At 55.8% G+C, this 13,815-nt stretch overlaps 1 protein-coding gene across 1 annotated transcript in view; it reads left to right on the forward strand.

Annotated features, from left to right (window-relative positions):
* Positions 1 to 7,906: 7,906 nt before the first annotated feature.
* SENP2 (SUMO specific peptidase 2) overlaps positions 7,907 to 13,815 on the forward strand; it is a 70,586-nt gene continuing 64,677 nt past the window's right edge. Inside the window, exon 1 of the mRNA XM_029068154.2 lies at positions 7,907 to 8,107. Coding sequence (XP_028923987.1) covers positions 8,007 to 8,107 — 101 coding nt within the window. The 5' untranslated portion in view covers positions 7,907 to 8,006. The remainder of the gene's footprint in view (positions 8,108 to 13,815) is intronic.

Genomic DNA, 13,815 nt, shown 5'->3' on the forward strand with positions numbered 1-13,815 from the left:
TCAGCTGTGTGACTTTAGGTAAGTCACTTCGCTTCTCTGTGCCTCAGTTCCCTCATCTGTAAAATGGGGATGAGGATGAAGACTGTGAGCCCCACGTGGGACCACCTGATAAGCCTGTATCTACCCCAGCGCTTAGAACAGTGCTCGGCACAAAATAAGCACTTAACAAATACCATCATTATTATTATTCCCGTTGTTGGGTAGGGATCGTGTCTACGTAGGAGAAGCAGCGTGGCTCGGCGGAAAGAGCACGGGCTTTGGAGTCAGAGGTCATGTGTTTGAATCCCGGCTCGGCCACTTGTCAGCTGTGTGACTTTGGGCAAGTTACTTAACTTCTCGGTGCCTCAGTTACCTCATCTGTAAAATGGGGATGAAGACTGTGAGCCCCACGTGGGACAACCTGATTCCTCTGTGTCTACCCCAGCGCTTAGAACAGTGCTCGGCACATAGTAAGCGCTTAACAAATACCAACATTTATTATTATTATTATTATTAAGTTTCCAAGCGCTTAATAATAATAATAATAATAATAAATGTTGGTATTTGTTAAGCGCTTACAACGCACACGGTAAGCGCTCAATCAATACGATCGAATGAACGAATGAATCTGCCTGCCTTTCTCTGCCTGCCTCTTAGTGTATCTCCTGGCATGGGCGTCCATCTGCTTGCCTCCTAGTGCATGTGTCTCTGTCCCTCTGTCTCCGCCTCACCGATGCCCAGATCCACGGAGGCCGGGGAGATCCCTTCAGGCCGCCGGTTCCCGAGAGGCCTGTGAGGTGGAACTGCTAGGTCTCCTCGTCCCTCGGGGGTCCGGCCAGCTGCCCACCCGCCCGCCCGCCTCCTCCCGGGAAAGGAGGGGCCTGGCCCGGCCCTGTCTGAGCCGCGGGGGACCACCACCCGGCCCTCTTCCTCCTCCTCCTCCTTCCCCGCCGGTCCTCGAGGATCTCACGGCCCAGAGGGGGCCGGGGGCCACGGCCCTGCCCTCTTCCTCCTCCTTTTTCTCCTCCTCTCATTCCTCCTCCTCTGGTTCCCCGAGGGTCTCACAGCCCAGAGGGGGCCGGAGGTCACGGCCCTGCTCTCCTCCTCCTTTTCTTCCTCCTCTTCCTCTGGCCCCTGAGGATCTCACAGCTCAGAAGGTGCGAGCTGCCACGGGCTTGCCCCCTTCCTCCTCCTTTTCCTTCTCCTCTTCCTCCCCCTCTGGTCCCCAAGGATCTCACGGCCCAGATGGGGACCAGGGGTCACGGCCCTTCCCTCTTCCTCCTCCTTTTCCTCCTCTCTTCTTCCTCCTCTGGTCCCCAAGGATCTCAGAGTCCAGAGGGGACCAGGGGCCACGGCCATGCCCTCTCCCTCCACTTTTTCTTCCTCCTCCTTCTTCTCCTCTGGTCCCCGAGGATCTCCCAGCCCAGATGGGGACCAGGGGTCACGGCCCTGCCCTCTTCCTCTACTTTTTCTTCCTCCTCCTCCTCCTCCTCTGGTTCCCCTGAATCTCAGCCCAGAGGGGGCCAGAGGCCACAGCCCTGCCTCTTCCTCCTCCTTTTCCTCCTCGTCTTCTTCCTCCTCTGGTCCCCAAGGATCTCAGAGTCCAGAGGGGACCGGGGGCCACGGCCCTGCCCTCTTCCTCCGCCTCTTCTTCCTCCTCCTCCTCCCGCTCGGGTCCCCCAGAATCTCACAACCCAGAGGGGGCCAGAGGCCACGGTCCTTCCCTCTTCCTCCTCCTTTTCCTCCTCTTCTCCTTCCTCCTCTGGTCCCCAAGGATCTCAGAGTCCAGAAGGGACCAGGGGCCACGGCCCTGCCCTCTTCCTTCACCTCTTCTTCTTCTTCCTCCTCCTCCTCCTCCGGTCCCTGAGGATCTCACAACCCAGATGGGGATCAGGGGTCACGGCCCTGCCCTCTCCCTCCACCTCTTCTTCCTCCTCCTTCTTCTCCTCCAGTCCCTGAGCATCTCACAGCCCAGAGGGGACCAGGGGCCAGGGCCCTGCCTTCTTCCTCGGCCTCTTCTTCCTCCTCCTTCTCCTCCTCTGGTCCTCAAGGATCTCCCAGCCCAGATGGGGACCAGGGGCCACGGCCCTGCCCTCTTCCTCCGCCTCTTCTTCCTCCTCCTCCTCCCGCTCTGGTCCCCGAGGATCTCACAACCCAGAGGGGGCCAGAGGCCAGGGCCCTTCCCTCTTCCTCCTCCTTTTCCTCCTCCTCTTCTTCCTCCTCTGGTCCCCAAGGATCTCGGAGTCCAGAGGGGACCAGGAGCCACGGCCCCGTCTCCTTCCTCCGCCTCTTCTTCCTCCTCCTTCTCCTCCTCTGGTCCCCGAGGGTCTCCCGGCCCAGAAGGTGCCAGCTGCCACGGCCCTGCCCCCTTCTTCCTCCTTTTCCTCCTCCTCTTCCTCCCCCTCTGGTCCCCGAGGATCTCCCAGCTCAGATGGGGACCAAGGGTCACGGCCCTGCCCTCTTCCTCCGCCTCTTCTTCCTCCTCCTTCTCCTCCTCTAGTCCCCCAGGATCTCACAGCCCAGGGGGGCCCGGGACCACGGCCCTGCCGTGGCTCAGTGGAAAGAGCCCGGGCTTGGGAGTCAGAGGTCACGGGTTCGAATGCCGGCTCGGCCACTTGTCAGCTGACTGTGGGCAAGTCACTTCACTTCTCTGGGCCTCAGTTCCCTCATCTGGAAAACGGGGATGAAGACTGTGAGCCTCACGCGGGACACCCTCATTCCCCTGTATCTACCCCAGCGCTTCGAACAGTGCTCTGCACGTAGTAAGCGCTTAACAAATACCAACATTATTCTTCTTCCTCCTTTTCCTCCTCCTCTTCTTCCTCCTCCGGTCCCTAAGGATCTCCCAGCCCAGGGGGTCCGGAGGCGAAGGCCCTGCCCTCTTCCTCCTCCTCCTTCCCCCTCCAGTGTCCGAGGATCTCCCGGCCCAGAGGGGCCCAGGGGCCCTGCCCTCGTCCTCCTCCTCCCCGTGATCCCCGTCCTGTCCCGGGGCAAGCCTGGCAGCGCCCGGAGGCAACTGAGGCTGCCGGGGGGAGGAGAGGGAGTAGAACCCAGAGCCCACTCACCCGGGCCATGGCTACCAGGGTCGGGGGTCAGGGTCGGGGGTCAGGGTCGGGGGTCAGGGTCAGGGCCGGGCAGCGCACCGACCTCCCTCCTCCCAGGCCAGGCCGAGGCAGGTGGCCGTGTTGTCCGGGGCGAAGGGCGGGGCTTGACGTCACGCCCTACCTAATTTAATTATACTAATAAGTATTAGTAATAAGTATCAGAGAAGCAGCGGGGCTCAGTGGAAAGAGCCCGGGCTTGGGAGTCAGAGATCACGAGTTCGAATCCCGGCTGGGCCACTTGTCGGCTGGGTGACTGTGGGCGAGTCGCTTCACTTCTCTGGGCCTCAGTTCCCTCATCTGTAAAATGGGGATGAAGACTGTGAGCCTCATGTGGGACAACCTGATGACCCTGTATCTACCCCAGTGCTTAGAACAGTGCGTTGCACATAGTGAGCGCTGAACAAATACCAACATTATTATCATTATCATTATCATTATTATTACGTCGTCCGGAGCGAGGGGAGGGGTTTGGCGTCACACCCTACCTAATTTAATTATACTAATAAGTATTAGTAATTAGTATCAGAGAAGCAGTGCGGCTCAGTGGAAAGAGCCCGGGCTTGGGAGTCAGAGGTCACGGGTTCGAATTCCGGCTCGGCCACTTGTCAGCTGTGTGACTGTGGGCGAGTCGCTTCACTTCTCTGGGCCTCAGTGACCTCATCTGGAAAATGGGGATGAAGACTGGGAGCCCCAAGTGGGACAACCTGATGAACCTGTATCTCCCCCAGCCCTTAGAACAGCGCTCTGCCCCTAGTAAGCGCTGAACAAATACCAACATTACTATTATTATCAATAATGGTATTTGTTGTCGGTTTTGTTTTTGTTTTTAAATGGCATTCGTTAAGCTCTTATTAGATCATGGGTTCGAACCCCGGCTCTGCCAGTTATCTGCTGTATGACCTTGGTCAAGTCACTTTACCTTTCTGGGCCTCAGTTACCTCATCTGGAAAATGGGGGATAAAGACCGTGAGCCCCACGAGGGACGGGGACTGGGTCCAACCAGATTTGCTTGTATCCCCCTCCTTCTTCCCCTCTCCCTCCGCACAGTGCTTAGTCCAGTGCCTGGCACATTTGTTAAGGACTTAAGAAATACTTCATTCATTCATTCATTCATTCATTCGTATTTATTGAGCGCTTACTCTGGGCAGAGCACTGTACTAAGCGCTTGGAATGAACAAGTCGGCAACAGATAGAGACGGTCCCTGCCGTTCGACGGGCTTACGGTCTGATCGGGGGAGACGGACAGACAAAAATCCCACACTTAGAGGAGCAGCATGGCCTGGTGGCAAGAGCACGGACTTGGGAGTCAGAGGATGTGGATTCTAATCTCACCTCTGCCGCTTGTCTACGTGACCTTGGGCAAAGTCACTTCACTTCTCTGTGCCTCCGTTTCCTCATCTGTACAATGGGGATTGAGACTGTGAGCCCCGTGTGGGACGGGGACTGTGCCTGACCCGATTTGCTCGTGTCCACCCCGGCGCTTAGTACAGTGCCTGGCACATAGTAAACGCTTAACAAATACCATAATTGACTGTGAGCCTGTTGTTGGGCAGGGATCGTCTCTCTGTTGCTGAATTGTGCTTTCCAAGTGCTTAATCCAGTGCTCCAAACACAGTAAGTACTCGATAAATATGATCGAATGAATCATGACTCAGTGGGAAGAGCCTGGGCCTGGGAGTCAGAGGTCGTGGGTTCGAATCCCACTTCCGCCACTTGTCTGCTGTGTGACCTTGGGCAAGCCACTTCATTTCTCTGGGCCTCAGTTCCCTCATCTGTCAAATGGGGATGAAGACTGTGAGCTCCGTGTAGGACACCTGATGACCTTGTATCTACCCCAGCGCTTAGCACCTAGTAAGCACTTGACAAATGCCATCATTATTAGTATTACTTAAGTGCTCTGTGCCTCAACTGTCTCATCTGTCAAATGGGGATGAAAACTGTGAGCCCTACATGGGACCACCTGATGACCTTGTATCCCCTCCAGTGCTTAGAACAGTGCTTGGCCCATAGCAAGTGCTTAACAAATACCCTGATTATTATTATTATTATTATTATTATTATTATCATTAATCTCTGGGCCTCAGTTATCTCATCTGTCAAATGGGGATGAAGTCGGTGAGCTCTACATGGGACCACCTGATGCCCTTCTATCTGCCCCAGTGCTTAGAACAGTGCTCGGCCCATAGTAAGCGCTTAGGAACCACCATCATTCTGACGCATGGCTCAGTGGAAAGAGCCTGGGCTTGAGAGTCAGAGGTCATGGGTTCAAATCTTGGCTCAGCCACTTGTCAGCTGTGTGACTGTGGGCAAGTCACTTCGCTTCTCTGGGCCTCAGTGACCTCACCTGTCAAATGGGGATGAAGACGGTGAGCCCCATGTGGGACAACCTGATTACCCTGTATCTACCCCAGCGCTTAGAGCAGTGCTCTGCACATACTAAGAGCTTAACAAACACCATCATGATCATCATCATGATTGTGATTCTTACTAAAGAGGACTAGAGAAGCAGCGTGGCTCAGTGGCGAGAGCCTGGGCTTAGTAGTCAGAGGTCATGGGTTCGAATCCCAGCTCCGCTGCTTGCCAGCTGTGTGACTTTGGGCAAGTCCCTTCACTTCTCTGGGCCTCAGTGACCTCATCTGGCAAATGGGGATGAAGACGGTGAGCCCCAGGTAGGACAATCTGATTACCCTGCGTGCACCCCAGTGCTTAGAACAGTGCTTTGCACATAGTAAGCGCTTAACAACTGTCATTATTATTGGAGAAGCAGCGTGGCTCAGTGGCAAGAGCCCGGGCTTGGGAGTCAGGGGTCATGGGTTCGAATCCCGCATCTGTCAATTGCCAGCTGTGTGACTTTGGGCCAGTCACTTCACTTCTCTGGGCCTCAGTGACCTCATCTGGCAAATGGGGATGAAGACTGTGAGCCCCCGTGGGGCCACCTGATGCACCTGAATGAACTCCAGTGCTTAGAACAGCGCTTGGCACAGAGTAAGTGCTTAAAAACGACCATCACTGGGGTGCAAACCCGTCAATTCAAGTGTTGGTATTTGTTAAGCGCTTACTATGTGCCGAGCACTGTTCTAAGCGCTGGGGTAGACACAAGGGAATCAGGTTGTCCCCCGTGGGGCTCACAGTCTTAATCCCCATTTTACAGATGAGGGAACTGAGGCACCGAGAAGTGAAGTGACTTGCCCAAAGTCACACAGCTGACAAGTGGCCGAGCCGGGATTTGAACCCATGACCTCTGACTCCAAAGCCCGTGCTCTTTCCACTACGCCACGCTGCTTCCAGTGCTCTGCACAGAGTAAGGGCTCAGTAAATACTATTGAATGAATGATCTGGGCAGGGACTGTCTCTCTCTGTTGCCGAATTGTCCATTCCAAGCGCTTAGTGCAGTGCTCTGCACAGAGTAAGCGCTCAATAAATACTATTGAATGAGTGAATGAATGAATGGGCAGGGACGGTCTCTATCTGTTGCCGAATTGTCCATTCCAAGCGCTTAGCGCAGTGCTGCGCACACAGTAAGCGCTCAATAAATACTATTGAATGAATGGATGAATGAATGAATGAATGAATGGGCAGGAATGGTCTCTCTCTGTTGCCGAATTGTCCATTCCAAGCGCTTAGCACAGTGCTCTGCACAGAGTAAGCACTCAAAAAATATGAATGAATGAATGAATGAATGAATGAATGAATGAATGAATGGTCAGGGATGGTCTCTCTCTGTTGCCGAATTGTTCATTCCAAGCGCTTAGCACAGTGCTCTGCACAGAGTAAGGGCTCAATAAATACTAATGAATGAATGAATGAATGAATGAATGAATGAGCAGGGATGGTCTCTATGTGTTGTCGAATTGACCATTCCAAGCGCTTAGCACAGTGCTCTGCACAGAGTAAGCGCTCAATAAATACTATTGAATGAATGAATGAGTGAATGAATGAATGAGCAGGGACTGTCTCTGTTGCCGAATTGTCCCTTCCAAGCGCTTAGCGCAGTGCTCTGCACAGAGTAAGGGCTCAATAAATACGAATGAATGAATGAATGAATGAATGAATGAATGAATGAGCAGGAATGGTCTCCAACTGTTGTCGAATTGTCCCTTCCAAGCGCTTAGCACAGTGCTCTGCACGGAGTAAGCGCTCAATAAATACGAATGAATGAATGAATGAATGAATGAATGAGCAGGAATGGTCTCCAACTGTTGTCGAATTGTCCCTTCCAAGCGCTTAGCACAGTGCTCTGCACAGAGTAAGCGCTCAATAAATACGAATGAATGAATGAATGGGCAGGGATGGTCTCTCTCTGTTGCCGAATTGTCCAGTCCAAGCGCTTAGCGCCGTACTGCGTACCCAGTAAGCGCTCAATAAGTACGATGGAATGAATGAATGAATGATGGCGGGGCTTAGCACAGAGGGCCGCGGGGGGGGGGGTGGGCGCGGGGAGGCCACGCCCCCGGTGACGTCAGGGCTCCGCCCCCGGGCGGGCGGGAGGGGGGAGGTGTGGCGCAGGCGCACGGGGGAGGGGAGGTGAGGGGAAGTGACGTCAGGGAGCCGCTCCCCGGGCGGGGGGGGGAGGGAGGCGTGGCGCAGGCGCCCGGGGAGGGCGGGCCGAGAGGAAGTGACGTCAGGGAGCCGCTCCCCGGGCGGGGGGGAGGGAGGCGTGGCGCAGGCGCCCGGGGAGGGCGGGCCGAGAGGAAGTGACGTCAGGGAGCCGCTCCCCGGGCGGGGGGGAGGGAGGCGTGGCGCAGGCGCCCGGGGAGGGCGGGCCGAGGGGAAGTGACGTCAGGGCGCGGGCGGGCGGCGCTGCGCAGGCGCCCGAGGGGCCCGAGGGGAAGTGAGGCGAGCGCAGCGTCCGCGGAGGAGCGCGGTGGGGCGGCAGGGGCCGCCGGCCGCCGGCCGCCGCGGGGCCCCCTCGGCCGGCCTGGTATGTACCACTGGCTGCTCCACGCACTCCGAGCCCTCTTCGGAACCCCGCGCCGCCACGCCCGCCTCCCGCCCCGCAAGAGGACCCTGCCCCGGACTGAACGGTCAGTCGTCGCCCCGCCCCGCACCCCGACAGACAAGGGGGGAGAGACGGGCGGAGACAGAGGCACAGAGACACGGGGGAGAGACACACAGAGACGGGGGAGAGATAGGCAGAGACAGACAGGGAGAGAGACAGGTAGGGACAGAGAGAGACAGAGACACAGAGACACAGATGGGGAGAGACAGGCAGGGACAGAGAGACACAGAGAGATGGGGGGAGAGACAGGCAGAGACAGGTAGGGACAGACAGAGACAGAGAGAGAGACGGGGAGAGAGACAGGCAGAGGCAGGGAGACAGGGAGAGAGACAGGCAGAGACACAAAGACAGAGAGATGGGGAGAGACAGGCAGAGACAGGTAGGGACAGACAGAGACAGAGAGAGAGACGGGGAGAGACAGGCAGAGACACAAAGACAGAGAGATGGGGAGAGACAGGCACAGGGAGAGAGACAGGCAGGGACAGAGAGAGACAGAGACACAGAGAGATGGGGAGAGAGACAGGCAGAGACAGGGACAGAGACAGGTAGGGACAGACAGAGACAGAGAGAGACGGGGAGAGACAGGCAGAGACAAGAGAGAGAAGAGACACAAAGACAGAGAGATGGGGAGAGACAGGTAGGGACAGAGAGAGACAGAGAGAGATGGGGAGAGACAGGCAGAGAGACAGGTAGGGAAAGAGACAGAAAGAGAAGAGACACAAAGACACAGAGAGAGACAGAGACATGGAGAGACAGGGAGAGAGACAGGCAGAGACACAGAGCAAGAGACAGACACAGAGAGAGACAGGTAGGGACAGAGACAGAAAGAGAAGAGACACAAAGACACAGAGAGACAGAGACATGGAGAGACAGGGAGAGAGACAGGCAGCGACACAGAGCAAGAGACAGACACAGAGAGAGACAGGGTGAGGGACATGCAGAGACACACAGAGAGAGAGAGAGACAGAGACAGGGTGAGAGACGGGCAGGGGCACACATAGAGACAGGCTGAGAGACAGAGAGATGGGTGAGAGACATGCAGAGATACACAGAGTGCGAGAGGAAAGCGGGGACACAGAGAGAGAGGAGAGAGAGAGAGACACGGACGGTCAGAGACAGGCAGGGAGGCAGAGAGAGACAGAGAGAAAGAGAGAGAAGAGACACAAAGCGAGAGACAGGCAGGGACAAAGACAGAGACACAGAGAGGGAAAGCAGAGAGAGGCAGGGTGAGAGACATGCAGACACACACAGAGAGGGTGAGAGACAGGGACACAGAGAGAGGGAGAGAGATAGGTAGGTGAGAGATGGACAGAGAGAGATGCAGAGAGATGGTGAGAGACAGGCAGAGACAAAGAGAGGGAGAGAGAGACAGACGGGTAGGTGAGAGACCGTGAGAGATGGACAGAAAGAGACGCAGAGAGAGGGTGAGAGGCAGGCAGAGACAGACACAGAGAAAGACAGGATTAGAGACGGACAGAAAGAGATGCGGAGAGAGAGGCAGGCTCAGAGACAGTGACAGAGACAGAAAGGGACACAGACGGGCAGAGAGATGGGGGCGCAGAGAGACAGGGTGAGAGACAGAAAGAGACAGGCAGAGAGAGGGATCCAGAGACGGGTGAGAGACAGAGACAGGCCGAGGGGGAGCACATTGAGAGGGACAGATGAGAGAGGGACACAGAGGGACAGGTAGCTGAGACAGGTGAGAGAGATGCGGGCAGAAAGACAGGGTGAGAGACAGATGCAGAGAAACAGGTGAGACAGGCATGCAGAGAGACAGGGCGAGAGAGAGACCGAGGCACACAGAGACGGGGAGTTGAGAGACGGGATGAGGGACAGGCAGAGAAACAGGGACAGAGACAGCAGGGGGGAGAGAGGTGGTGAGCAAGAGGGAAAGGGTGGTGGAGAGAGATGATGATGTGGGTATTTGTTAAGCGCTTACTCTGTGCAGAGCACCGTTCTGAGCGCTGGGGTAGACACCGGGGAATCAGGTTGTCCCACGTGGGGCTCACAGTCTTCATCCCCATTTTCCAGCCGAGGGAACTGAGGCACAGAGAAGTGAAGTGACTTGCCCACAGTCACACAGATGGAGGGAGAGCACTGTGACAGAGCCAGAGAGAGCACGCGTGCAGTCCGCCCTCTCCCCCTCTAGACTGTAAGCTCGCTGTAGGCAGAGAATGTGTCTGTTATGTTGCTACAGCGTACTCTTCCGAGCGCTTAGTACCGTGCTCTGCACACGGTACACGCTCAATAAATATGATGGGTGAATGAATGAAAGGTAATAATAATACCGTTGGTATTCGTTAAGCGCTTACTATGGGCCGAGCACTGTTCTGAGCGCTGGGGGAGACAGGGGAATCAGGTTGTCCCACATGGGGCTCACGGTCTTCATCCCCATTTTACAGATGAGGGAACTGGGGCACAGAGAAGTGAAGGGACTTGCCCACAGTCCCACAGCTGACAAGGGGCAGAGCTGGGATTCGAACTCATGGCCTCTGACTGCAAAGCCCGGGCTCTCTCCACTGAGCCACGCTGCTTCTCTAAGGGAACCAGTGGAGCTGGGATTACAACCCAGGTCCTCTGCCTTCCAGGCCCGTGTCTGTCAGTTGTGTTTACCGAGCGCTTACTGTGTGCAGAGCACTGTACTGAGCGCTTGGGAGTACAGTATAACAATGTAACAGACGCGTTCCTGCCCACAGCGAGCTCACAGTCTAGAAACCAGCTGACTCTTTCCACCAGGCCACGCGGCCTCCCCGGGCAGGTATAACGTTACCCTCTTTCCCTGCAGTCAGATAATAATAATGTTGGTATTTGTTAAGCGCTTACTATGTGCCGAGCACTGTTCTGAGCGCTGGGGGAGATACAGGGTAGTCAGGTCGTCCCACGTGAGGCTCACAGTTAATCCCCATTTTCCAGATGAGGTCACTGAGGCCCAGAGAAGTGAAGTGACTTGCCCACAGTCCCACAGCTGACAAGTGGCAGAGCCGGGAGTCGAACCCATGACCTCTGACTCCGAAGCCCAGGCTCTTTCCACTGAGCCACGATCAGAGGGTGGCTTCCTAACCCCCAGGTGACAAAGGCCCAGGTTCATACAGTTTTACATTTTCCATTTCAGTGGCTACCTGCCTTCACACCAACCCAGTCTGGGAGTCAGAGGTCATGGGTTCTAATCCCGGCTCCGCCACTTATCAGCTGTGTGACTTGGGGCAAGTCACTTCATTCAGTAGTATTTATTGAGCGCTTACTATGTGCAGAGCACTGTACTAAGCGCTTGGAATGGACAAGTCGGCAACAGATAGAGACAGTTCCTGCCCTTTGACGGGCTTACGGTTTAATCGGGGGAGACGGGCAGACGAGAACGATGGCGATAAATAGAGTCGAGGGGAAGAACATCTCGTAAAAACAATGGCAAATAAATAGAATCGGTGATGTACATCTCATTAATCAAAATAAACAAAATAAATAGGGTGATGAAGATATATACAGTCGAGCGGACGAGTCCGGTGCTGAGGGGGTGGGACGGGAGAGAGGGAGGAGGAGAGGGAAAGGGGGGAGAAGAGGGTTTAGTTGCGGACTTCTCTCTGTGTCTCGCTTCCCTCATCTGAATAATGGGGATGGAGACAGTGAACCCCACGTGGGACAACCTGATGACCTTGTATCGCCCCCCCCCAGCCCTTGGAACAGTGTTTGGCACATAGTGAGCGCTTAACAAATACCAACATTATTAACTTCTCTGTGCCTCAGCTTCCTCATCTGTAAAATGAAGACCGTGAGCCCCACGTGGGACAACCTGATTACCTTGTATCCACCCCAGCGCCTAGAACAGTGCTTTACACATAGTAAACGCTTAAATGGCGTAATTATTATTATTATTTACTCCTCATCACTGGCCTCTGCACTCTCAAGGCCCCAAGGACAGTTCAGCCATCCCCTCAGGGTATCGCTGGATTAAGCGGTGATTGCCTTTTTGCCTCAGCTGCAGCGCTTCAACTTCAGCGGCCCCACCATGACCCTTCAGTCCCGTCCCCCCCCCAGTCAGAGCCACCCCTCGTCCCCCTCTACCCGGGGTCTGGCCCCCGGCAACTAACTCCCGTCCAGACCGTCCCCACCCCTTGCGCCGTCCCTTCCCCCCCCCCCCGAAACCCCCTCCCACACACAGCCTCAGCCAAGTGCGACCTGTGGAAACCCCCGTTCCATCATGGGGAAGCTTCCCTTCATCCTCGATCCGTTCCTGACCCCATCATTACTCCCCCTCGCCGTCACTGAAACCCGGCTCTCCCCGGACGACCCGACCTGTTGCTCTCTCCGGAGGGGACCTCTCCTCCTCCCACTCCCCCCAGACTCACTGGGAAAGGAGTTTAGGCGTTGGCGTCCGTCTCCTGCTCCAGTGCCGCTTTCGCACCGTTGCACCTCCCTTCCTTCGAAGCCCTTATCGTCCGCCTCTTCCTCCCCCTTCGGATTCTAGTAACGGTCGTCTCCCGCCCCCCCGGGTCCCACCTCCAACCCCCATAACCGTTTGGATCCCTCTCTCGCGTTCCTTCTCTCTCTTTCCGTGCCCACATTGCTCCTTGGGGACTTCAGTATCCACCCAGTTATTCCTGAAGAGCCTTCTGCTGCTCGCCTTCTATCCCTCCTCAACTCCGCCGACCTCCCGCTCCACCCCAGCTTGCCCAACTCCCCAACTTGGACACAGACTCCATGTCATCATCTCTAGCCACTGCACAATCTCTAACCCTCACCAACTCTGAAATCCCTCTCTCTGACCCCAACCTCCTGACTTGCCTCTTCTCCCGCCCACCTCCTCCCCGTAAATCTGTCCCGTTCCCCAACAGACACCTCCGGTTTTTAGACCCCCATCCGATTTTCTCAACTCATCGTGCCCTACTTAGCCTCCGTACCCAAACTGCCTTCCCTCGATGACCAGGTTGATGCTCTTAACACCACCCTCTCTGTTGAACTGACCTCCCTCGCTGCCCTATCCCTTCATCGATCTCGTACCGCTAGCCCACAGCCCTGGATCACCTGCACGGTTCACCTCCCCCCTTGGGCACGAATCACAGGGGGCTCCTGGTGGAATTCTAAATATCGGGCCGACTCTGTCCATTTCCAGTTTATCTTCACGCGCTATAACTCTGCCCTCTTGTCTGCCCGGCAAAATCATTTCTCCGCCCTTCTGGACGCCCATTTAACGGTCGCCCTCACCAGTTGTTCCAGACCTTTAACCTCTCCTCAGGTCTCTTGCCTCCCCCATCCCTTGCCCCCGGTGACCCGGCCACCTACTTTATTAAGAAAATCGACACTCTCAGGCGTGATGTCCCTAAAATCCCCCCTGCCCCTCCTCAGTCCCTCCCTCCTCTCGCCCCCTCTTTAACTCTCTCATCTTTCTCTCGTTCTCTTATCTCTGTGGCCGTTGGTTCTCAGTCTCTTTCACGGGCTCCTGGCTCCCCTCCCCTAACTGGGGGGGGGGGGGGTCCCTCCAGGTTCAGTTCTGGGTCCCCTTCTATCCTCCATCTACCCCCACTCCCTTGGAGAACTCATTTGCTCCCATGGCAGATTTTCATTCGATCAGTCGTACCAAGCGCTGACTGTGTGCAGAGCACTGTAATAAGCGCTTGGGAAAGTACAATACAGCCAAAAGGAGGGACATTCCCCACCCACAGCAAGCTCACAGTCTAGATCGGGGTGGGGAGACAGAGGGCAATACAAATAAACGGTCATCAATATGAATACGGATCT

Source organism: Ornithorhynchus anatinus, chromosome 1, assembly GCF_004115215.2.
Source record: "Ornithorhynchus anatinus isolate Pmale09 chromosome 1, mOrnAna1.pri.v4, whole genome shotgun sequence".
Lineage (NCBI taxonomy): Eukaryota > Metazoa > Chordata > Mammalia > Monotremata > Ornithorhynchidae > Ornithorhynchus > Ornithorhynchus anatinus.